At 43.7% G+C, this 23,999-nt stretch overlaps 1 protein-coding gene across 4 annotated transcripts in view; it reads left to right on the plus strand.

Annotated features, from left to right (window-relative positions):
- The window catches only part of ELAVL1 (ELAV like RNA binding protein 1), a 91,146-nt gene extending 69,349 nt beyond the window's left edge, over nucleotides 1-21,797 (plus strand). For all 4 annotated transcript variants that reach the window (XM_039515552.1, XM_039515550.1, XM_039515551.1 and 1 more), the window contains 3 exons: nucleotides 2,246-2,399; nucleotides 7,562-7,787; nucleotides 20,255-21,797. In XM_039515552.1, coding sequence (XP_039371486.1) covers nucleotides 2,246-2,399; nucleotides 7,562-7,787; nucleotides 20,255-20,579 — 705 coding nt within the window. In that variant the 3' untranslated portion in view covers nucleotides 20,580-21,797. The remainder of the gene's footprint in view (nucleotides 1-2,245; nucleotides 2,400-7,561; nucleotides 7,788-20,254) is intronic.
- Nucleotides 21,798-23,999: the final 2,202 nt, after the last annotated feature.

Raw genomic sequence — 23,999 nt, forward strand, 5'->3', positions numbered from 1 at the left:
GGCCTGTGAGGGGGGAGGAGTGGAATGCCGCGGGTATAGACTGGAGTCAGGAGGTTGATAAGAGTGTGTTGGCGGTGTCTGGGGAGTGCATGGGAAAAAGTTTTGCGAAAGCAGCTGCAGGGGAGGGCAGGCATGGAGCTGCTTGGTTTGCAGCGCTAGTATTGCCTGGAGCGTGTCCACTTAGCGCTCCATAATGTTTAAGAGCTGCTCCATGGCTTCATTCTGATGTGCCATGTTCTCCTTTTGGTCCCTCTTCTCGCTGTCCCGCCACTCCTTCAATTCCTGTTTCTCGGCGGCTGAGTGCCTCATAACATCACTCAGAAAGTCCTCCTTAGTTCTTCGTGGCCGCTTTCTAATTCTGCACAGCCGTTCAGCTGCCAATAACAAAGAGGGAGGCTGTGTTTCCCAGGTCATCTCTGTTGCGTTTAAACTTCATATTTTACAGAAGCAGTATTGTTTTGCAACACAGAGAACACTGATTCAGTGATTTAAAACACAGCCAGTACTCTCACGCTTGTCACTAACTGGCTGACCCCAGGCAAGCACACATGAGCCACAAGACCCCCAAAATGGTGAGTAGCCGCAGGGTAAATCACTCTTCCCGGACCCTGCAGTATACTGGGCACGTGGCTCTTGGGGGGGAGCCAGCACTGTAGGAGGGCCTGATAATCATTCCTTGTCTCCACACTTTCGACAGGAGGGATCATTATGGAAGATATCTCGCTGCTGAGGGTGAGCAGGGAATCAAGGGAGGGTCTTCTCCAAGCTTGCGGCTTCTGCCCTGACCCCTATGTGGCTCACCTGTGTGCAGCAATGGTCCCCCCGCTGTGACGGCACAGTGGGGCAGGAAAGTTACTGATAATGGGTCGAGAAACAAAGCAGCTCTGCCTATGAACCTGCGGCAGCGGATTGCCCAGTATCTCCACGAGAGTTTCCTGGAGATCTCTGAGGGAGATTCCCGTGAAGTGAGGGAGTCAATCAACAGCCTGTTCCGCCGATCAAACTAGGCATGAGGTGGGAGACAAGCCTGCTTTCTGCAACCCTCCTGCTCCCAGCAACTCACATCAGCGATTCCCAAAATCAGGTCCACTTACCAGGGGCCTCCTCTCCTGTTTGCACTTCGCCAGTCTCCGACAGTTGTGACTGGCTAGCCTCCTCCAGGGTAGAAAAAAGTTCCTGGCTGCATGCATCGCTGACCTCCGAACCATCCTCTGCCTCTGGGTCCTCCTTGTCCAAGATTTCCTCCTCCTGGCTCAGTCCACTCTTGACTGGCATGTGAGCCACTGAAGTATCTGCAGTGGTCTTCGCAGTGGAGGTGGGGTCGCCGCTGAGTATCGCGTCCAGCTCTTTGTAGAACCGGCAGCTTGTGGGCGCAGCACTGGAGCCGCGGTTTGTCTCCTGCGCCTTGTGGTAGGCATTCTGCAGCTCCTTCACTTTGACTCTACTCTGCAATGTGTCCCAGTCATGGCCCCTTTCTGTCATGCATTGTGAAATCTGTCCATAGATATCAGGATTCCTATGACTGGAGCGCCTGGGACTGAACAGCCTCCTTTCCCCAAATGCCAATGAGGTTCAGCAGCTCGGCATTGCTCCAGTTGGGGGATCGCCTGGTGCATGGAGCAGGCGTGGCCACTTGGAAAGATAGCTGAGACTACTGCACACATCACCGAGCAAACAGGAAGGAGACTTTTAAATTTCCAAAGGAATTTATGGGGTGGGGATTACGGTTGGTACCTGAGGGCAGGGCAGTAGAGTTCAAACCGATGATGTGAGAACAGCCATTGTGGGACACCTCGCAGCACTGTAATCGACCATGGTGTCTACGCTGGCACCGCAGTGCTGTAGCCCCAGCACAGAAAGTTGTACGTCTTTTGTTGGGGTGTTTTGTTTTTTTTTTAAAGCACTACAACTGCACAGTTTCTGCGCACTAAGTGACTTACTAGTGTGTACTCTTTGGGAGTTACAGCACAGAAAGATGCTTTACTGCACAGAAACTTGCCAGTGTAGACAGGGCCTTGTCAGTAGAGTCAAATAGTGAAGAGGATTGTGTATCTTCTTTTTTTAATCAAGGACAAAAAACACTTTTGTTGCTTACTTTCCATATCTTGGCAATCATTTTTCCTTTTATGAAACTACCATAGGAAAATTGCCTATATTACAAAGGAAGGATTTTAGGTGGGTGTCTTAATAATACAGCAAATCATTCATGTAATTTCACATACAATAAAAAAAATTTCTCTTGAAGGTATCGTACGCTCGTCCAAGTTCTGAAGTTATCAAAGATGCTAACTTGTACATTAGTGGACTACCAAGGACAATGACACAAAAAGATGTAGAAGACATGTTTTCACGTTTTGGCCGCATCATCAACTCGCGTGTACTCGTGGATCAAACTACAGGTATGCACAATAATGTTGGATATTAAAAACTTGACTATACAGGACACACAGAAATGTTCATTCTTTCAAAGATTATTGGTGCTTAAAATTAACTTTTAATTTTCCAGATAGTTTCTGAACATATATAAACATTAATTGTTGAGTTTGGTATTGATCACTGTGTCCACAGAAATATAGAACTAGAATGGCAAACATCCCTGTTTGGGGGCTTTTCTGAAACATGTGACTTAGAGTCCATTTTGTAGATCATGCTCTGTAAATTGAGAATGGAATTAAGAACACAAGATTTTCTATACTAGATCAGATCATTGGTCTGCCAAATTCAGTATCTTGCCCCCACCAATTGTCCATGCCTGGTGCTTGACATAGAACAATACAACTATCTGATTATGCAGTACTTCATCACTGTAGGAGATCAGCTTGCAGCCTGAAGCAGGAAATTTTGTTACCTTTTCTTTACTTTTTCCCAGGGGAGGCAGCATGGTACGGTGGAGAGGGTGTAGGCCTGAGATTCAAGAGTCCGGAGTTCCATTCCCAGTTCTGTAACTGACCTTAGGAATGTTGCTTCCCCCTCTGTACCTCTGGTGGGCAGAGGGGGCTTGTCAGGTGTGGCAGGCAGAGAATGAAAACTCCAATTTTAACCCAAGAACATCTGATGTGTCCATCTGGTTTGCAAAAGTTGTGCCAATCACACATGCTCTGTGAGTCTGCACTGCCGACCCCAGCCGCTGGACAAGGTGAAGCAAGAAAGCACTTTTCACAGACAGATATTATTTAGCAGTAAAATCCAGCCTATCCTCTTATGTGAAAGGATAACTTGTTACCTTACATTTAATCAACTTGAAATTGATCTATGATTGTGCTTCATAATTTCTCATTGCACTTAAGTATATCTGGAGTTTCATGTCCCCTCTCAGCCTTCTCTTTTCCAGACTAAACAAACCAAGTTTTTTCAGTCTTCCCTCATAGGTCATGTTTTCTAGACCTTTAATCATATTTTTGTTGCTCTTCTCTGGACTCTCTCCAGTTTGTCCACATCTTTCCTGAGATGTGGGGCCCAGAACTAGACTCGTGACGAACTGGGAATGTTCTTAATGTTTTCTCTGAATACTGTGTTGGTGCCTCAGTGTCCCCTCTGCAGTTCTTAAGTATCTAGGTGGTGGAATAAGGGTGTGTGATTGCTGCAGAGCAAAAGTCCAGTGTACATAAATGCCTGACACTCTGTCTCCTAGCAACTGATGGCCTGGGCCCCTCCTCTGCAAAGGTGCCAACTAAAGGTGTTGGAGACAAAGAGGTCAGGTGACCTCCTGGCCCGGAAAAGGAACTGAGCAAAGGAGGAGGGGCTGGAAGGGGTTTGGAGTCTGGAGCTGGCTGGGAACGAGGAGTGAAGTGCAGACGTGGGGGTCTGGCTCATGCCCCCCAGAATGGACCCGGCCAAGGGGTCCAGTTCTCTGTACCTACAAGCTCTGTTTTAGATCGTGTTCTTGTCATCTAATAAACCTCTGTTTTACTGGCTGGCTGAGAGTCATGTCTGACTGCGAAGTGGGGGTGCAGGACTGCTGGGGCGGGCTCGCTCTGGGAAGTGCACGGAGGGGCAGAGGATGCTGTATGCTCCAAGGAGAGACCCAGGAGGTGAAGATGTGGGAGCTTCTTGCCCTAAAAACAGTCTGCTCCAAGGGAAAGGAGGCTTCCCAAAGTCCTGACTGGCTTTGTGGGGAGCAGTTCCAAAGCAATCGCCCAGGAACTCCCTAACAACACACTACTCCAGTTGAGGCCTAATCAGCACGAAGTAGAGCGGAAGAATTACTTCTCATGTCTGCTAATACATCCCAAAATGATGTTTGCTTTTTTTGCAACAGAGTTATACTGTTGACTCCTATTTAGCTTGTAATCCACTATGACCATCAGATCCATTTCTGTAGTACTCCTTCCTAGGTAGTTGTTTCCCATTTTGTATGTGTGCAACTGATTGTTCCGTCCTAAGTGGAGTACTTTGTATTTGTCCTTATTGAATTTCATCCCATTTACTTCAGACCATTTCTCCAGTTTGTCCAGATCATTTTGAATTTTAATCCTATCCCCCAAAGCACTTGCAGCCCCTCCCAGCGTGGTATTGTCTGCAAACTTTGTGTACTCTTTATGCCGTTATCTAAATCATTGATGAAAATACTGAAGAGAACCGGACCCAGAACGGGTGCTTGCGGGACCCCACTCATTATGCCCTTCCAGCATGACTGTGAACCACTGATAACTACTCTCTCTGAACGGTTTTCCAACCAGTTTTGCACCCACCTTACAGTAGCTCCATCTAGGTTGAATTTTGGAGATGGCAACTCGTGAAAGATTACACAAGTGCACTGTTTGAACCCCAAATGACACTAACTGTGTAGCTGTTGCAGGGAAGTATCTTGTACACATTGTACAGCTAAGTTAGCCATGCCATGTGCAGCACAGCCTTCGTTCCCTTTAAAACACTGGTAAAAATTGCACGTGCAGAACATTGCTAAACAATTGTACAAAAACTTAGTTTTCTGATCCTCATAACTTGGACCGGTCAAAGTAGTTTTTCATTGGAGCACTCAGATGCTCCTCAGTGAGGGCCATTCTCTTGCCAAATTCTAGCTTTCTGCTCCCAGTTTCTTCCCATGGAAGATATGTCCAAAAGTAGTTACATTTTGATAATGGAAGAGGTTCCCCCATGCACTCATTCTCCTTGTACACAAAGACAGTGAAACTATTTGATCTGACATCCCTTGAAAGAGAGACCAGTCCTAGAAAACTTCATTCCAGTGTGTGAAAGTTTCTCAAAGTTGAGTATTTGAAAATAGGGGCTTCTCATAGAAATGATCAGCTTTTTCAATTATAGCTGTTATAAATGTTGGAGTTGTAGCGTTGGTCTTAAATACAGGCTCTTAGTGCCCTATTAATAACTTTTCTGCACTTTAAGCAACAGCTGTGTATTAAACTTGGTTGTCACATAACCAATTTTTAATCTGTCTCATGAGAAGATCTTGTCCCTTAGGATGCAATTCTTTAATTTTCCTGTGTAGTTTCTTCCCCTATGTCCCATAGAACAGTACAGACAATGTTAATTTTAGCAAACTTGTATATAGTGCCATAACTTTACATGGTCTTTAGAGATTAAAAGATAGGGCCATGACCTGAAGCGTTTACAAAATGAATTAGATGAACATATAACATGAAGATAAACAAGAGAAGGGAATAGGGAAATTGAACAATGTAGTAAAAATAATAAAAATGCAAGTGCTGTTATAAAGCAAGCAAATTATAGGTGATCTATTTCAAATGGTAAGGTAGGAGAGAGGACTAAAGGAGCACAGCACAGAGTAATTGAAAAGTGAGACTGTGCATTAGACTGGGGTATAGTGCATGCTGGAAGCTAGGAGTTGCAGCTGCTGTAACACCCTTTGCAAGAATATAGTGTGTGTTCCTCTAGCATAGGAACATCTCTTCTGGGTGGTGCAGGGGGTATGTGAGAACATGACCAGATGGACCACTAGTGAGATCTAATTTGGTTAAGTCTCCTGTTTTTGACAATAACTGGTACCAGATACATCAAGGTGCGAGAAACCCCCAAATGGAAGTTCACAGAGTAACATAACATGTTCATGGCACTGCTCCTTCCCAGCTAACTTGGGAGAGGCTAGTGTCATTGTTGGCGCTACCCAAGAACATATTCCTAACTCAGGCACCTTGGAGCTACACAGTGTTTCCTTAGTGCAGGGACTAAGGTAAGGGCCATGCTCAGTTTCAATCCCATGTACTTTAAAATCATGCAATGAATGCAGCAAAAGCTCCTGAATAGAAAGACTCAGAATGCATAAAGTAGAATAATGTAACCATAACTATGCTAGGAAGCAGGACATGTGGGTTCCACCCAGCTCTCCCACTCACTTGCTTCATGACCTTGATTATATCACTTAAACACTCTAGTATCAGAGGGGTAGTAGACGTGTTAGTCTGGATCATGCATCCGACGAAGTGGATATTCACCCACAAAAGCTCATGCTCCAAAACGTCTTAGTCTATAAGGTGCCACAGGACTCTTTGCTGCTTAAACACTCTACGCTTCCGTTTCCTCCATCTGTAAAATGGAGACAATGTGTACCCACCTTTTTAAAAACACTTTCCAGTCTGTGTATAATAAATGCTATATAAATGTTCAGACTCTTGTTGTTACTATACCTATGCACATCTAAAAAAAATAAGGGGGAAGGTTCAGAGAAGAGCCAGTAGAATGATTCTAAGTCTGGCAAACCTACCTTAGAGTGAGACTTAAGAAGCTCATTCAATTTAGCTTATCAAAGTGAAGGTTAAACTGTGATCAAGTCATCTCTTATGACTATATATGTTAGGAGAAGATTTCTGATAGTACAGGGCTCTTTTATCTACCAAAGGTCTAACAAAATCCAGTGGCTGAAAGTTGAACCTAGACAAAATCGAATTAGAAATTAAGTGCAAATTTTTGAGAGAGTAATTAACCATTGGAAAAACTTCTGAGGGCGTGTGGTGGAGTTGGCATCAGTTGAAGTCTTTAAATCACAATAGGATGTCTTTTTAAGAGATGCTCTAGCTTAACCACAAATAATGTGGGAATCACTGGATTCTATGGCATGCGTTCAGCAGATCAGACTAGACAATCATAATGGTCTTTGAATCTGTGAAATAGTGTGTGTCATCAGCAAGCATTCATTTCCTATTTGGAAATTATGTTTCAGGTTTAGGTCTCTAGATGTTTTGAGTAACAAAACTGAGCAAAAACAAAAAATGATTTTTAGCCCAATAGTCACTTTACATTTCTCCTTTGAAAAAGTTTTAGTTGATCTGAAATATTTTTCCTTTAATATCAGTTGACAGTGAGTTTCCTAGAACACGTGTACATCGTACAGTTTTTTTATTTTTTGGACTATGAACTAACATATTATAAATGTGTTTTTGCTCCACCAGCATCATTATATATTTGAAGTAAATGTGCTCATTTGTGTTTAATTTCCTAATTTTAAATGTTTTGATTTCATCCTTTTGAAGAACCACTAGTAAAATTGTAGAACTTAAAGCCATGACCTTAGAAATACTTAATTTTTGTTTTTTCAGTTGTTTTGAGCTTATCCTTTATGCATTTTTATTTGTTTGGTTAAAAGGTTTGTCCAGAGGAGTCGCTTTTATCCGGTTTGACAAAAGGTCAGAAGCAGAAGAGGCAATTACAAGTTTCAATGGTCACAAACCCCCAGGTTCCTCTGAACCTATTACTGTGAAGTTTGCAGCTAATCCTAACCAGAACAAAAATGTGGCACTGTTATCACAGCTGTATCATTCACCAGCTAGACGATTTGGAGGGCCAGTTCATCACCAGGCGCAAAGATTCAGGTACGTTAGGAAGAATAATCCATTTAAGGCCTATTCTGTTGCCCACACTTCCACTGGGGAAAGTGTTGCACTGTTTCAACCGTAAAGTAATAAATATATTTGTCCTAGCATGTGTGAATAAATAATAATGCTTTGTGTCTTTCTGTGGTGTGTATGTTAGTATGTATCTAAAAATTGCTCAAGTAGAGTATAATTAAAGTAATAACCTATATGGAAAACTGTGTTGAAACTAATCAAGCAAAGTTTCTAGTTCCACAAAGTAGTACATAGTGAGAAAGTATATGAAGTGTTGTTGTAGCCGTGTCGGTCCCAGGGTATTGGACCAACTTCTGTTGTCCTTTGTGTCACACCTTGGCAGGCTGATATTTTAACAAGACTTGTAATCTTGTCAAAGAACTATATCATGTTTGTCTGACAACATATTTTCTCATGAAACCATACTGATTGGAGTTATACTTAGATCTTCTAATTCTTTAATGTTAGAATCCTTAATAATTTGTTTAATTATTTTGCTGGGAATCATTGTCAGGTTAATTGGCCCATAATTATCCGAGTCATCCTGTTTACTGTTTTAAAAATATTGCCAGTCCTAGAGTTTCTCCAGTTTTACAACATTTTTATTAAAAATTAACATTGGTTGTCAAGTCTTTTAAAACTCTTAAATGCAAGTTATCTGCATCTGCTGATTTAAAAATGCTTAATTGTAGAAGATATTAAATGGCATCTTCTTTAGTTACTGCTAAAAGAAACTATTTTATCATTTTATTTTATTACCTTTGCTTGAGAGAGGTGATTAAGGTTCTTAAACTCAATATGAAGGATACTTAATTTTTTCAGAGATGTTGTTTTTAAGGATCTTCTTTTTTGGTACATTTCCAGCATAGTGTTACTGTACTGGTTTTTGGTGTGATCCTTCCCCCAAGGACATTGAACTTAGAACTACTAAACAATATTTTTTTTTTAGGTGCTACCACAATACAAATAACTATGAGCCCCAGTCATGGACCAGAACTGCACTGTGGTAGGCACTGCACAAATAATAAAAAAATGGTCCCTGCCCTAAAGAGTTTCTAATCTGAGTGAATTATAATTGTGGTCACTGTTACTTAGAGGTTGAACTATAGGTATTTCTTGAACGACATTTGTGTGTTGTTTAGGCTGTTCAGTTTAGTCCTCTTCTCTTATGTCCAGGACTAAGGTTTTTGTGTCAGTCTGGTGTAATGAAGCAATGTCTTGACACAAATAATAGTTGGAGTCATCCATGTTCTCAAAGCTCCTGCGCTCCTCTGTTCTGCACTTGAAACTGGTCTTAATAATTTGTGGCATATCATGGTTTTAGTGCTGCTAATGTGGACGCATGCTCCAGAAGCTTCAGTGCTTCCACCTCTTGAATTGACATCACAACATGGGGCTCCTATTTGAAGGATTGGATGAAAACAATTAGGACTAACTTCGGCTAAGGGATGTGAAGGAATCTTTTGAGGCCAGTGTATCTTCACTGTGAAGTAGAGAGGTAACAAAGCCCGAGGCTAAATCCATCCTCTTTATTATTGGAGGCTTTTTAAGACTCAAATTGAGATACCTAAAGATGGGTCGCATTACAAATATGGTATCTGGACAATTCTATCTTATTGTAGAGACAGGGTGGGTGAGGTAATATCCTTTAGTGGGCTAACTTCTGTTGGTGAAAGACAAAAATTTGAGCTTACACAGGACCTGAACAAGAGTTTTGAAAGCTTGTTTCTTTCCCAAGCAGAAGTTGGTCCACTAAAAAATATTCCCTCACTCACCTTGTCCCTTTAATATCCTGGGGCCAACACTGAACAACAGTGGAAGATATCTCCGTTTAGGAACGGACGTAAAGGAGGTATTTTCGCTTCCTTCCACCACTCCATCTTTGTCAAAGGCAGGTATATAGAAAATATCTCTGCCTCCAGATGTCAGTAACTGTTCTTTCCACCCTCACCTCAAGAGCTTGGTTGCAGGAAGGGACTATAGCAAAGAGTAGCTGGACCTCACATATAAGCATCCTTTGATGTCACTAGTATGACAGTAAGAGCATCTGCCTTCATAAGTGATGCTTAAAGGGGTTCATGAATGTTTGTTTTTCATTATGTCACTAGATGGAGATTGAGTATTATAGAGGAAACGTCTTGGAGATAAAAAATTCTAATCACGTGACATCTGAGACACAAGCCACTCTTGTGTTAATTGTCTGCATTTAGTAGGTAAAAATTTGGATCATAAGAGTAATAACAAAACAAGCTGTTTAAAAAAAAATTGGTAAGAGACAGGATTACAATTGTATTTGCATTCTCAATTTAATTAGAGCAAATTCTCTTTCATTCAAAGCACTTTCCAGCATTACCAGAATTCTAGGACAAAGAGACAGATAAGCAAAAATGGAAAAGGACCCAAAGAAAAAGAGAACAGAAACTAATAGAATTACTGACTAGCTGGCCATCCTGTTGATTCATTTTTAATCCTGGCAGTCTGATAAGCAGCAGCTTTCACAAGGGTTGGTACTGGCATTTCTGTTAAGCTCTTAAGATCCACTAATATTGGTATTTTCTTCAGCAACACTGCCAGTAAAGTTCTGTAGTTGTAAGCTGAGAAAGTATTAGCTTTAGTTATTCATTCAGATTAAGTGTAGACATGTTAAATTCATGGCTGTAGAGTATGTTGCAAAGTCTTACAGATATGTACTTGCACAAAGGGACTACATCTCAACCACTAGATTTGTATCAAAGTTATTCTAGGAGAATAACTGTGCTAGTTCTAAGGTGTATTCGCTGGCTTTGGTGCTCAGTACATTCATGGTGCTTGATGCAATGTCTGTTAAAGTCAATACAAGAACTTCCATTGAGTTCAGTAGGTGTTTGGTTGGGCCCAAAATGTATAAGGACGAGAGTGCATGTTTGTTGTCCCCATTGACAATTATCTGATCAAGAACATTATGGAAGGGATCCGATAATCTGTTTCTCTTTCACTTGAGTTCTGGAATTCTATCTTTCCTGTCCCAGCACGGGATGCATGAATCATAGAATATCAGGGTTGGAAGGGACCTCAGGAGGTCATCTAGTCCAACCCCCTGCTCAAAGCAGGACCAGTCCCCAGACAGATTTTTGCCCCAGATCGCTAAATGACCCCTTCAAGGATTAAACTCTCAACCCTGGGTTTAGCAGGCCAATGCTCAAACCACTGAGCTATCCCTCCCCCCCAGTGTAAGAGTTTTCCTTAGCCAGCAAGTATCTGCTGGAACTGTTATAAATGCTGGGACTGAGGGCTGCATTAGTATTCATACACACTGGTTTTTGCAACCTCAGTGGGAACCACATAGGCCTGGAGGGCATCTGTCTTGATGCCAATCTAGGGACAATATAAATCTGGTCAGGGCTTCCAAATTCATCTAAACAAATGTGTAGCTCTTATTTGAGTGCTTTCTTATGTCCATTCCAGTGTAGGTGCGTGCTTGCCCCAAACGCTGCCGCCAGAAAGTATTTTCCCTCAGTGGTCTCCGTTGAGTCAGCTCTGTTGCCCCCTGGAGTTGCGCCCTCATAGTGCCAGTATATAGGGCCTCACCACCCCTTGAGTTCCTTCTTACCGCCCATGATGGTCATTGGAACTTCTGCTCTCTGCACTTCTGCTAATATCTGCTCTAAGTGGATTGGTTCTGTAAAATTGTAAATAGTTACCCTTTAGAGTTAAGTTTAGTTAGCTTAGCAGTAGTAGTAGTGGTATAGTCAGCGAACCCCACTTGGCAGGGCTAGCCCTTCCCTGAGCACCAGGATATGCCTCGGTCCCAGGGGTTCAAACCATGTGCATCATGCCACAAACCAATGCCAGTTAGTGATCTGTATGCTAGCTGCCTTAAGTGTCTGGGAGAGACCCACGTGCAGGATCTGCAGGAGTTTCAGACCCAGAACAGAAAAGGACAGGGCTTAAGTTCCTCCGCATGGAGGCAGTGCTCAGTTCCCCTTTGGAGCCAAGTCGGCACCGAGCACTTAAACTTCAGTGAGACGTATCCTGGCATCTCTGAGGGAAGCGCAGAGCTGTTCCACCTCCCCGGCACCAAGGAAGGACTCCGCACTGATGGCGCAGGACTCCCAGCACAAACGCACATCATCAGTGCCGAGGAAGTCAACTCCAGCACGGGATTCTTGGCACCCGCTTCCCATCGCCGATTCTGAGGAAAAAGCAGAGAAAAACTGACTGGGGTGTTCTTGAACTCCAAGGTCTACGGGCCATAGAGATGCCGATGGAGTGCAACCTGTGCTGGGCCCCTCAGAGACGCTAGCAGGGTAAGCAGTACCATTGCCTCTAGCCATGGGAAGGGAACCGTTGAGTCCAGTTCTGTTGGATTCCCCACTAAGGGAGGCCATGGGGGTTCAACAGCCCTGGCACTGCCATCAAGGCCAGAGGCATTTGAGGCAGCAAGTGACTGACTATCCCTCCTGGTACCGCCACCCCTGGCCATTCTAGTGCTGCTACTGTTAATTCCTGAAACGAGGACCACGGCAGCACCAAAACAAGAGCTGTTGAAGTCATGATAGTGCAGCGCTGATATCCCTCCCTCCCTCCCTGGCACCGTTCTTCAGCACCAGTTGGTACTGCTCCTTCCTGGTCGCTGAGAAGTGACTCCTCGGACTCCAATTCAGAAGCGGAGCCCTATGCCTTGTGCAGGAGCAGACGCCGCTCCGAACGGTGGCACCCTACGGCTGACATGAACCAGGGCGTGCTGCCAATAGCCTGGTGGCTGGCGCAATGGCAAATGCCACTGCAGTGCCCATTCTGGAATCCCTGGGCTTTCCAGCCAATCCAGGGCCCCAAGGCCAGAAGATAGCTCTGTTACATCAGAGTCAAGATTTTCCCTGCCATTTCCATCAGAATGGGGATCAGTCCCCGATGCCGAGCCTGTACTGAACTACAGGACTCTCCCCCACAGGGCCCATCTAGGGCAGAGGGAGAAGTACAGGGGCCAGGGCAGGCTGCTGCTTCCTTCTTTCTAGATGAGGTGGAGCTATGGCATTCACCCAAGGTGTTACAGGGTGCACCAGGAGGCTCCTGAGGATGGGAGCCCAGAACCTGGGTATCCAGGCAGAGGAGATCTGAGTCCTTCCACATCCTAGTGACTATTTTAGCAGCCTCAGGGCCATCATAGGTGGCCCCCTGTCATTGAACAATGTCATCATGGAGCTCATAAAAGCTCTATGGCAGACTCCTGCATCCCACCAACCTACTGTTAAGGGGATGGAGACAAGGGGTATGAATTTTGGTAACACCTCTTCCTCCTCCCCTCCCCCCGCACACACACTGGGCTCGCTGGTCGTTTCAGCGACGAACGAAAGGGAGAGACCGGGACAACAAGGGCCAACTCACAAGGTTAAAGATGCCAAAAAATTTGACCTTTTTGACAGAAAGATCTACTCCAGAGGCAGTCTCCAGCTCAGGATCACCAGCCATCCTGGGCCGGTGTGACTGCAACTCCTGTAGTGTAATGGCAAAATTCAGGGCGCTCTTGCTGCAGGATTCCAGGGGTGAGTTCTGCGCTTGAGTGGATATGGGAAAATTAGTGGCCAAGGTGTCCCTCCAGTAAGCACTGAACACAGCAGACTCTGCAGCCTGCTCCATGGCTTCTGCAGTGATCATGAGGTGAAGCTCGTGGCTTCAGTCTTCGGGGTTGCCCTATGACAGCGGTCCCCAACGCGGTGCCCGCGGGGGCATCTAAATGCGCCCACGTCCTGGCTGGCAGTCGAGCATCCACCAAAATGCCGCTGAAATTCAGATGCATTTCGGCGGCGACGCCTCTCGATGATGCCGCTTGCCGCTGACAATTTGGCGGCATTTCGGCGGATGCTCGACCACTGCCATGGTCCTTCGTCTGGCGCCCGCCAGACAAAAAGGTTGGGGACCACTGCCCTATGAGGTACAGCAGATAATTCAGGACCTTCAGTTTGAAGGCAAATTGCTCTTTTTGAAGCAAACAGACTTAAAATTGCATAGCTTAAAGGACTCTAGAGTAATCCTTAAATCCCTAGGACTGCATACGCCAGCCCCTGCCAGGAAGCACTACAAGGCCCAACCAATGGGCTGCTTCTGTCCATCACATCAGAAGTAGGAGTACAACAGGAGAAGGAACAGAGGCTATAAGAAGAGGCCTCCATCCAAATCCTCGTCTGTCCCACTGCCTCTATCCCCCTCTCACCCCCCCACCCCGAGATACTCAGCAGGGTCTAAGCAGGCCTTTTGATGGGACGCTCGGGGATGACTTACCAGGACAATGTGTGGATCCGATTTCCCCTATGTTGGTGGACCAGTTGTCCCACTTCTATCAGGCATAGACTGCATTTCCACAGATTGCTGGGTACTACAATAGAAGTGGGGTACACCCTTCAGTTCACTTGCTCCCCTCCTTCCCACCCTCCTTACTTGTCCCTCATCAGGGACTCTTCTTGCAAAATACTAACCCAAGCGGTACAGTCGTTCCTAAGCACAGGTACAGTGGAAGAGGTCTCACTGGAACTAAGGGAGCAGGGGTTTTACTCCCGTTACTTCCTAATTCCAAAGGCCAATGGCGGCCTCAGACTGATTTTTAGACCTGTGAAATCTCAGTGGATTTATGAAAAAACCAAAGTTCCACATGGTCTCCTTGTCCTCCATTATCCCTTCTCTGGATCCAGGGGACTGGTACCCCACCCTTGACTTGAAAGACACATATTTCCATATTGCTATTTTTGGGGGGATACAGAAGGTACCTATGGTTTGTTGTAAACTACAAACACTACCAATTTACAGTATTCATCTTCAGCCTGTCAGCAGCTCCTCATGTCCTCACGAAGTGCTTGACAGTCTCTGAGGCGCCTTTCTGAGTAGACAAGGGGTTCATGTCTTTTCCCTACCTAGATGACTGGCTGATCAGAAGTCGGACCATGGACCAGGTGCAGGCAAATGTAAAGTCAACCTTCCAGGACCTGGGACTGTTGATTAAAAATGCACAAATCCACCTTTTCTCTGGTTCAAAGGATAGAATTCATAGGGGCGGTCCTCGACTCGATCCAGGCCAGAGCTTTTCTCCAGGAAAACAGCTTCAGAGCTATGGAGGCACTCAGAGAGAGTCTGAGGGGTCACTCAATCACCACAGCAAGAACCTGCTTAAAGCTCTTGGGGCATAAGGCATCATGCACCTATATAGTGCAACACGCAAGACTGTGACTCAGACCTCTCCAATCTTGGCTAGCATTGGTATACATACAAGGTTGACACCATCTGGACAAGATGGTCTTGCTTCCCCTGTCGGTGATTTCCTCCCTCCTTTGCTGACTGGACCCAGGAATGGTATGTGCGGGAATTCCATTCTCGAGATCTCCACTGTCAATGTGTCTCATCACAAAGGCGTTGGCAGTGGGATGCAGGGCTCACTTGGGAACCCTCAGAACTCAAGGCCTCTGGTCACCATGTCTGATCCTGATAGCCTAGCTGCACCAACACTGGCTCAACACTCTCCTAGATCTCTTGGTGGATACATCAGTCTGAACCTCAGATCTCTTCACCTCGTGACATGGAAGCTCCATGTCTGAACTCAGCGGAACTGGCTTTCTCCGGGCCTGTTTGCTAGGTGCTTTTAGGGAACAGAAAGCGATCTAATAGAGCCACTTACCTGGCAAAGTGGAAGAGATTTCTCTATCTGGTTAGCACAAAAAGGTGTTTCATCTACCAACTCATCACCGCCCTTCATTCTGGAACATCTACTCCACCTAAAGCAGCATGGCCTAATGGTGTCATCCATATGGGTCCATCTAGCTGCAATCTCAGCCTTTCATCCACAGATGAACAGCAGTCAGTCTTCTCAGACTCAGTCTGTGGCCATTTCCTTAAGTGACTGGAATGGCTATACCCATAGGTATGCCAGCCACTACCTCCTTGGGACCTCAGTTTGGTGCTGGCAAGGCTAACAGGACCCCCATTTGAACCACTGACAGCGTGTTCTCTGCTCGTCTTGGAAGGTGGCCTTCCTACTCTCCATTACTTCTTCCAGTAGGGTTTCAGAGATCCGAGCTCTTACCTCTGAGCCACCCTACACAGTCTTCTTCAAGGACAAGGTACAATTATTGCCATACCCATTTTTTCTGCCAAAGGTTATCTCATAATTTCATAGTAACCAGGATATCGTTCAGCCAGTGTTTTTTATCCTCAGCCATATGCAAACAGGGATGAATAGAGACTCCACTCACTGGATGTGAGATGTGCGCAGGCGTTTTTCATAGGAAGGACTAACCCTTTAGGAAGTCCACACAGCTGTTTGTAGCCATCATGGACAGAATGAAAGGCCGTCTAGTCTCGGCCCAGAGAATGTCATCATGGATCACATCTTGTATCTGCACATGCTACGACCTGGTGAAGGTCCCAACTCCTCAGTTGACAGTGCATTCTAAAAGAACTCGGGCATCATCTATGGTGTTTGTGATGCAGATTCCAATTATCTGTAGAACAGCAACGTGGTGGTCAGTCCATGCGTTTGTGTCACGCTACGCCATCACCCAGCAAGCTAGAGACGATGCAGGCTTTGGCCGAGTGGTGTTACAATCAGCGTGCCAACAAACTCTGATCCCTCCACCTGCATAACTGCTTGGGAGTCACCTACATTGGAATGGACGTGAGCAAGCACATGAAGAAAAAAGTTACTAACATCCTGTAACTGTTGTTCTTCAAGATGTTTCTCATGTCCATTCCAAAATCACCCTGCCTTCCCCTCTGTTGGAGTTGGCCAGCAAGAAGGGGGGAGGGGCCCTATATACTGGTGCCATGAGGGGGCACTAGAGCTGACCTGATGGATATCACTGAGGGAAAAACTTTCTGGCAGCACTGCTTAGGGTGAGCGCATACCTACATTGGATTGGGTGTGAGCAACACATCTCGAAGAAGAACAGTTATGCAAGGTTAGTAACTGTTTTACTGTGGCTGCATCTTGCATGGAATGGAGAGCCCACAGAGAAGAGCTTCACTTCGATAGAACTTGGTCTGTCTAGGCCAATGGGTCTCAAACGTATTTGATCAGCTTCCCTCCCCCCCTTTCTTTGTCTGTAGTCGTTTACGCACCTCCCCTCCCCCGCAAGTACAAATACCGCCACCCAGCTCTGAAGGCGGAGCGGAGAGCAATGGCTGCTGGCCAGGCATCCAGATCTGAAGGCAGTGCCACGCCAGCGTCAGCACAGAAGTAAGGCTGGCAACGTGAAAAGTGGTATTCGTCAATATCACTTTTCACAGCAGACTTAGTGCCCCATTGTCACCCTTACTTCTGCGCTGCTGCCGCCGCCACCCCAGGCTGACATCCGGAGCCCCACCACCTCCAGGTGAGGGATTGGGGGAAGGAGGAGCGAGCCGTAGCCTGGGCTACCTCCTAGTGAGGGATTGACGGGGGAGGGGGAAAGGAGAGCCCCTTTAGCCCCTTGTTGTCCCATTTATCCCCACTTCCCAGGAGTGTACAGCCCTTCTGCACAAACCCCAGTCACCTTGGGGCTGACTGCGAGAGCTCTACAAAAATCAGAAAAAGCACACCTCCCTTGGGAGGCCCACCCCATAGTTTGAGAACTGCTGGTCTAGGCAAAGCAATAGCTCATTGTTACTGAATGCTCGATACTGCTCTCTGACCCATCATTCCCTGTTTCAGGCTGGAAAGCCTGCAACATGAAGGTGTTGTCAACACCCATATGGTAAAGGATGGACTGTTCCTACCCATAGCTAGAATCTAATTGTAACCACTCAGGAGAAAAGATCTGGACACATCATTGGAGATAGCTCAATAAAAACCTCTGCTCAGTGTGCAGATGTGGTCAAAACAAACAAGTTGTTAAATGATGATACAGTGATTTCAAAATCACTCTCTCTTCCTTTATCGTAATTATGTAAATTGAGGGAATACTCTCACATTGAATGCTATATCCAGTTCTGGTCAGCTCATCCCCCAAAAGATGCAACTAGAATAGAAGGATCTAGGGAAGGACAAGTAAAATGTTTACAAGTATGAAAGGATGTTGGTGGTGAAAAGATTAGGTCTCTAGTTTAGAAATTAGACTTTATCCTGCCTCATAATACTAGAACAAGAGAGTAACCAGGAAAATTTAAAAGCCAGCGAATTTAACGTTGATATTTGTTTGTACAGTGGTGGAAGTCATGGCCACAGGATAATAAAGGTGTGAGCTTAGCAGGTCACTGTGTAAGCTCGAAAGCTTCTCTCTCACCAGCAGAAGTTGGTCCAGTAAAAGATACTACCTCACCTACGCTGTTTCTCTAATATTCTGGGACCAACATGGCTACAACAACGCTGCAAAGCCTTTTTTTTTTTTTGCAATGTGTCTGTTTATAATCTCTTGTGGTTTTGGGTGTATCTTATTCCCCTCTGCTTTTTCTTAATTTTAAACCTGTTGTCAGTGTTTGTTTACAGAAAATGCTTGCTGCAGTTCTCTTTGTAGTTTTCTTTAGTAACATTCCTGTAGCTTTTTAGTCTCGAGTGAGGAATCTGTTCAGATGGGTATTATTGCATATATACACATTAGCCTATCTACCCTGTTCACCACAGGAAGTTGGGTTTTCTTCTCTTTAGAGTATTTTCACTTGTTGCCATGACCATAGCCAACGGTTAGAACGCTGGGTGAGGGTTGGCGGCACCTAGGTTTGACAGCAAGGGGTGCAATAAAGCATTGACTGCAGGAACCCAAGATTGTATATCTTCAAAGAATGATTTACAGGAAAATAGGCCTCTCCTTCCCAGCAAGACTTGGATAAACAAATGAAAGCTCAGGGTTTTCATTAGAAGAACCAAAAGCGTAACACACACAAAAACACAAGAAAACAAAAACACTATTTTATGTTTTAAAGTGAGAACTGCTTGATAGGGCATAAGAAGTTAGTCATCAAATCACTTGAGTCTGCTCAGTAAAGAATTGTACAAGAAGTGCAATTTCTGTATATCAGAAAAATTTGTTTTGGGCACTTAATGTGTGGGCTACGTACAGGAGCCTTGCATGTACTTCAGCCTGCTTTTAGTCGGCTAACGACTTTCTCAGCTATAGCCTAATACTACACAGTATTTCTGGAGTCACATGGAACCACAAATTTAGATTGTTAAACATATACGTGCATGGGATCACAGTTAAAATTGTACCTTTGGCCTTAACTTTGACACTTGCTGATCTTTGAGTGCTTTAACTGTGCAACCCTAATGCTTTATTAAAATAATTGTATTGATTTAATTTCCTAGGTCAGCAGAATAGAAGTGGAGGATGAAATAGCTAAGGGTGTGGGACGTTGGTTGGGGAAGGAAAGAAAAAAAATAAGAAAAAAGCAAAACAGAAAAGAGCAAAGGTTCAGAAGTCCTGAGATGCCTCTGGGTCATTGTGCAGGAGGAGTCAAGACAGGATTCTTGGGGAGAGGAGGAAGGGGAGAAATGTATATCGGGGATGAGAAAGCATAGGCATATTGAGTCTGGTTCTCTTCTCATATGTATGTAAATAAGGAGTCCACCCTAGTGAAGTCACTGGAGTTTTACTAGTGTAAAATGGGTGTAAATGAAAGTAGACTCAACCCCATTGGATTTATGTTAAAAAAGTAGTACTATTTTTAAATTATACATTCATGGATAATCTATATTTGGCAGAAGAAACTTTAGAATCAATATTTAAAAACAGAAGTGGCTATTTAATAAATTATAAATGATAGTTACTGGAATTAAACATAATCAGTTATGCGTATGCATTACCAAAATTAAATCAGAATGCACTGGAAGTGACATATTAACAGTGTACTAGGAATTGTGGGTTATTCCAACTAATATGCACCTGCTAGGGAAACTCTAGTAGTTCCCTGCTTACTGTGGTAGGGACTATGAGGTGTCTGCCTGTGTTCAGTATAGCAGCCAGTTGTGAGCAGGAGTGTTTCGCTGTTGCTTTATGGTGGAAAAGGGGTCAAGCTGTATCTGCTGCCACAGAAAACCCTTTGACCGGTGAGACCCCGAGACACTGCAGTAAAGGCAGGATTAGCTCCAGGAGGGGATTGGGCACAAGCCCTTTGTAGACACAGATCAGTTGATTTAAGGCTAGTTGGGGCATGTGGGAGGGATTCTTGGCCTATTTTTAAGCACTGAGTAGTGCCATATTGCTGCCCTAAGTCATCCCTAATAGTGTATATCCTTGTATATCCTGTTTGAGGATTGTCCCATCACCAGGCAATTCTTTCATTGCCTGTCTATTCTTACGTAGTTATCCGTTAATGTAGACACATTGCTGAATTTAACTCTTCTCTCTATCAGCTGCCAGTTTGATTGTCCTATGATAAATGGGGGAGGTGAAACATTTTACTCTGATTAGAAGTTTTGATGCTTATATAGAAAATATTCAGTTGCTTCCCTTTCAAGTTAATTTGCTTGATTGTATTGAACTTTTACATGAAATATTGTGCTTTTTATTTGCTAGGTTCTCTCCTATGGGTGTAGATCACATGAGTGGGCTTTCTGGTGTAAATGTTCCAGGAAACGCATCTTCTGGCTGGTGTATCTTCATCTACAACCTTGGTCAAGATGCTGATGAGGGAATCCTCTGGCAGATGTTTGGCCCCTTTGGTGCGGTTACCAATGTGAAAGTTATTCGAGATTTCAACACCAACAAGTGCAAAGGTTTTGGTTTTGTGACCATGACAAACTATGAAGAAGCTGCAATGGCCATAGCAAGTCTTAATGGCTACCGCCTGGGGGACAAAATCTTACAGGTTTCCTTCAAAACCAACAAGTCCCACAAATAACTTGCTCGTGCTTTTTGTATGGAATAGATAATTGAGTGACAGAAGTTAAAACATTTTTGTTAGTGTAAAACTCATTTTGCGCCAATTTTCACAAGTGTTTGTCTTAGTCTAAATGAGAAGTGAAAAAGGTTTTTATACTCTGGGATGCAACTGACATGTTCAAATGTTTGAAATCCCACAATGTTAGACCAATTTTAAGTTCCTTAAGTTATTTCATTTAAAAATATATATTAAAAAAAAAAAAAGTAAAATCTTAAGTAGATTGCATTAACTAGACCCTCTGGATGGTGGTAAAATTGAAGCATGCTTTCACTTATGAGACTAACATTTGTTCTATTGAATGTTGTCTGCAAAAACTGGAACTTTTTTTTTTTTTTTTTTTTTTAATTTTAAACTATCAAGTGGATGCTGTTAGTATGGTCCTCCCCTCAGTCCCCAATAGCCTGGTACAAAAGTTGAGAAATACTGATGTTGGCAGTACATTGCTTTTTAAAGTAATTTTCATTGCTACATCTAGTTGAGGATTAGACTTCATAACATGAAGGTCTTGTAAGTAGTAGCATGCCAGCGTAACTTTTAACACCATTGATGAGGTAAGTTGCACACTGAACAGTGGCCAAGTTGTCAAATTAAAAGGTTTTACAAAAAATTTTAAGCCCAGTTTTTCATAGGAATGGACCAAAGAGTTTCAGAGAAACTCGGAAGATTTCAGAGTCAAAACTAAACTCCAAAAACAGTGTGAATATATGTTTCTACTTCATCAAACTGAATCTCTTCTGTCCAAATATTTAATGCATGATGCACTACTTACTGGTACATTGTAATGCAGCAAGATAATTATTCAGTTTCAAAGATCATTATAGTTTGAATTCCTAAGGATAGTTCCATTTTGTAAAAACAGTTATAAACATTTGAGCATTGTATTTCTCGCATCCCTTCTAACGAGTGCTAGATTTTTCTATTTTAATAGGATTTTGTTTTGACAACTAGCTTTACTTATTGAACACTCAGCAGAAAAGTACTTACTTCTTGCAAGTTAGATATTAACAAAAAACTGATTGTAGATTGAAAGATTAATCCCCCAAGTTTTCTGCAGACTGCCTTGAAACTTTGAGTTGTTCTGTTTCTGTTAATTTTCTTTTGCTTTTTTGTGTTTTTTGTTTGTTTGTTTTTACTTTTGCATTTAAGACCATTAAATTTGATTTTGTTTTGCTCGAATTTTGTTTTGTTTTTTATTTTATATTATTTTTTTTGCCAAGTATTGCACAAAGTGTCCAATATTAAAAGAATATTTCTTTAAAGTACTATAGGTCTTCATTAAAATTAAAATCCATTAATCTGTCCTTTTGACAGATCAGTAGGGGAAAATATTTGTGTGAAAACAAAAGCATTACAATAAATCTGTCGCATAGGAAGTATGTGCCAGACACTGAGTTAAACACATATTTGTTGCTTTGTAGACTGACTGAACAATATTTCTTTTATCAGAAATGTGCTATGTAAGGTATGTAGGTACATAGCTAGTGTGCATGAGCAGGGACTTCACCTGACAGACTATTGCAAGAATTTTATCTGTGTTCTGTCACCAGAGTTCAGAGGAAATGCAGAAATTGGGACAACTTGTCAGCAATTCTCTTTTGAGTGAACCTGTGCCAATCCCCAAGAACTAATGAGTAGTCACTTCAGATTCTGGAGGCAGTCCCATGCGGAATTGTTTTTGTTTGTATGGTGCCCAAACATTGGCTCTTTAAGATCCTATCTTGCATCACAACTATGATTTCTCTTTTTTCAGCATCAGGACCTCCAGTCCTGTGCTGCCACTGGAATTTTGTGCTCTCCTTTCCTGTACTTCATTGGTTGGTTCTTTACTCATTCTTCATTCAGTTGTTGGCCTTTCCTTTAATCTGCAGTGTGCACTTTTTGCTGTCAGCAGCCAGTCATTTGCTGCTCTGATGATTGGCTCTTTTGTGGTTGTACACAGCCTCTCTCTGCTGGCTCCAGAAGAGCCCAGCAAGAGCAGAGCTCTTTTCCAAGATCTCCAGCAATGTTGAGTGAGCTGTCTTAGCTCCAGTGCAGTATATTGAAGTGCTTTCTGCTGCCTAATGTGTGCTGCCTTTTTTTTTTTTTTGCCATTCCCATTTACTCCATGCCCCAAGCCTTTGAGAAGCACAGTCAGCATCAGATAGTTGTAGGATAATGTCCTCTAAAACCAGCAGCTGCCACCAGGTAAAAGGTAGACAGTGGGCCCTCTATGAGCTCCTCCTTGGACAGGCTGCTATTTCCAGTACTTCCTCTCCATCACTCATGTTTTCTTCCAGTGAGTTGTTCTTTTCCTGTATCCTGTGGCTAGATACTAGTTTTGGGGGGTTCAGCAGCTGTATCAGGGTTATTTTACCCATATCTCCATGTTAGGTCTGGGATTCTTATTATTTAAATAAAGTCCTCTCACAGTGTCCTATCAACTCTTTTACCAGCCCTAGACTCCTCCACAAGAGTGCATCTTTAGAGATCCAAGAACCTTCCTTGTAGTTCCCTCCATCTCATGGCTCATTAAGAAACATTTTAGTGGGAGTAGGGCTGCTGCTGTAAAGGGCATGATAGATAATTGCACAGACCAATATTTAAAATGAGACAAGGCCTTTGTGGTATTAAACCATTAAAACTGCACATCAAAAGCTTCACTGTTGTGAGCTTGCCAAACCTTGCTCTTCAAGCAGAGTAATGACAACTCTTTGCGAAATCCTCAAAGACTTTGATATTGCTCTCCTTTGTTGGCTGCTTCGTGCAACATTACTGATTTTTCTTTCCGATACACTTCTGCTCAGTAAGACTGAGACACAACATCCTGGTTTCACACTTGGGGATGCAGATTCTGTTTCTAGAACCCATCTGATCCAAGTTTCCTTTAGCAATTTTGGGGGGAACCCTTAATCTGTCAATGAGGCCATTCACCTGAGCAAACTGCTATTCACCGAGGCAGGAGAAAATCAGGAGAAGATACATTCATTTAATTCCTCAGGGGATAATGTTAGACAGATAAAGCTACAAATCTCCCTTTCAGGCCTAGGGGCCACTTTATATCTGGCCAGAGAGTGTGCTCAAAGTCCTTTTTTGTCACTGTCCCTAACAACTCCAATCTGACTCCCCAGGTGGAGAGAAATTGAGGCATGTGTTCACATTACTTATTGATAACTAATCGGATGGGTAGTTCTGACCCATACCAGACCTGCTTTCTCTCAATCCCTCTGTTTCCATCCTGAATCCTGCAGTCTTTACACTCTCAATTCTAATAAGATAAATCCAATGATTTCTTCTGCCTGGTGGTTTAGAATTGTGCCTGCCTTGGTGTGCCTAGTCATCCAGCATACCACACATTTCCATTTCTACCTGGACCATCACCACTTCCAGCATTGCAGTTGT

This window comes from Mauremys reevesii, linkage group 26, assembly GCF_016161935.1.
Source record: "Mauremys reevesii isolate NIE-2019 linkage group 26, ASM1616193v1, whole genome shotgun sequence".
NCBI classification, from domain to species: domain Eukaryota; kingdom Metazoa; phylum Chordata; order Testudines; family Geoemydidae; genus Mauremys; species Mauremys reevesii.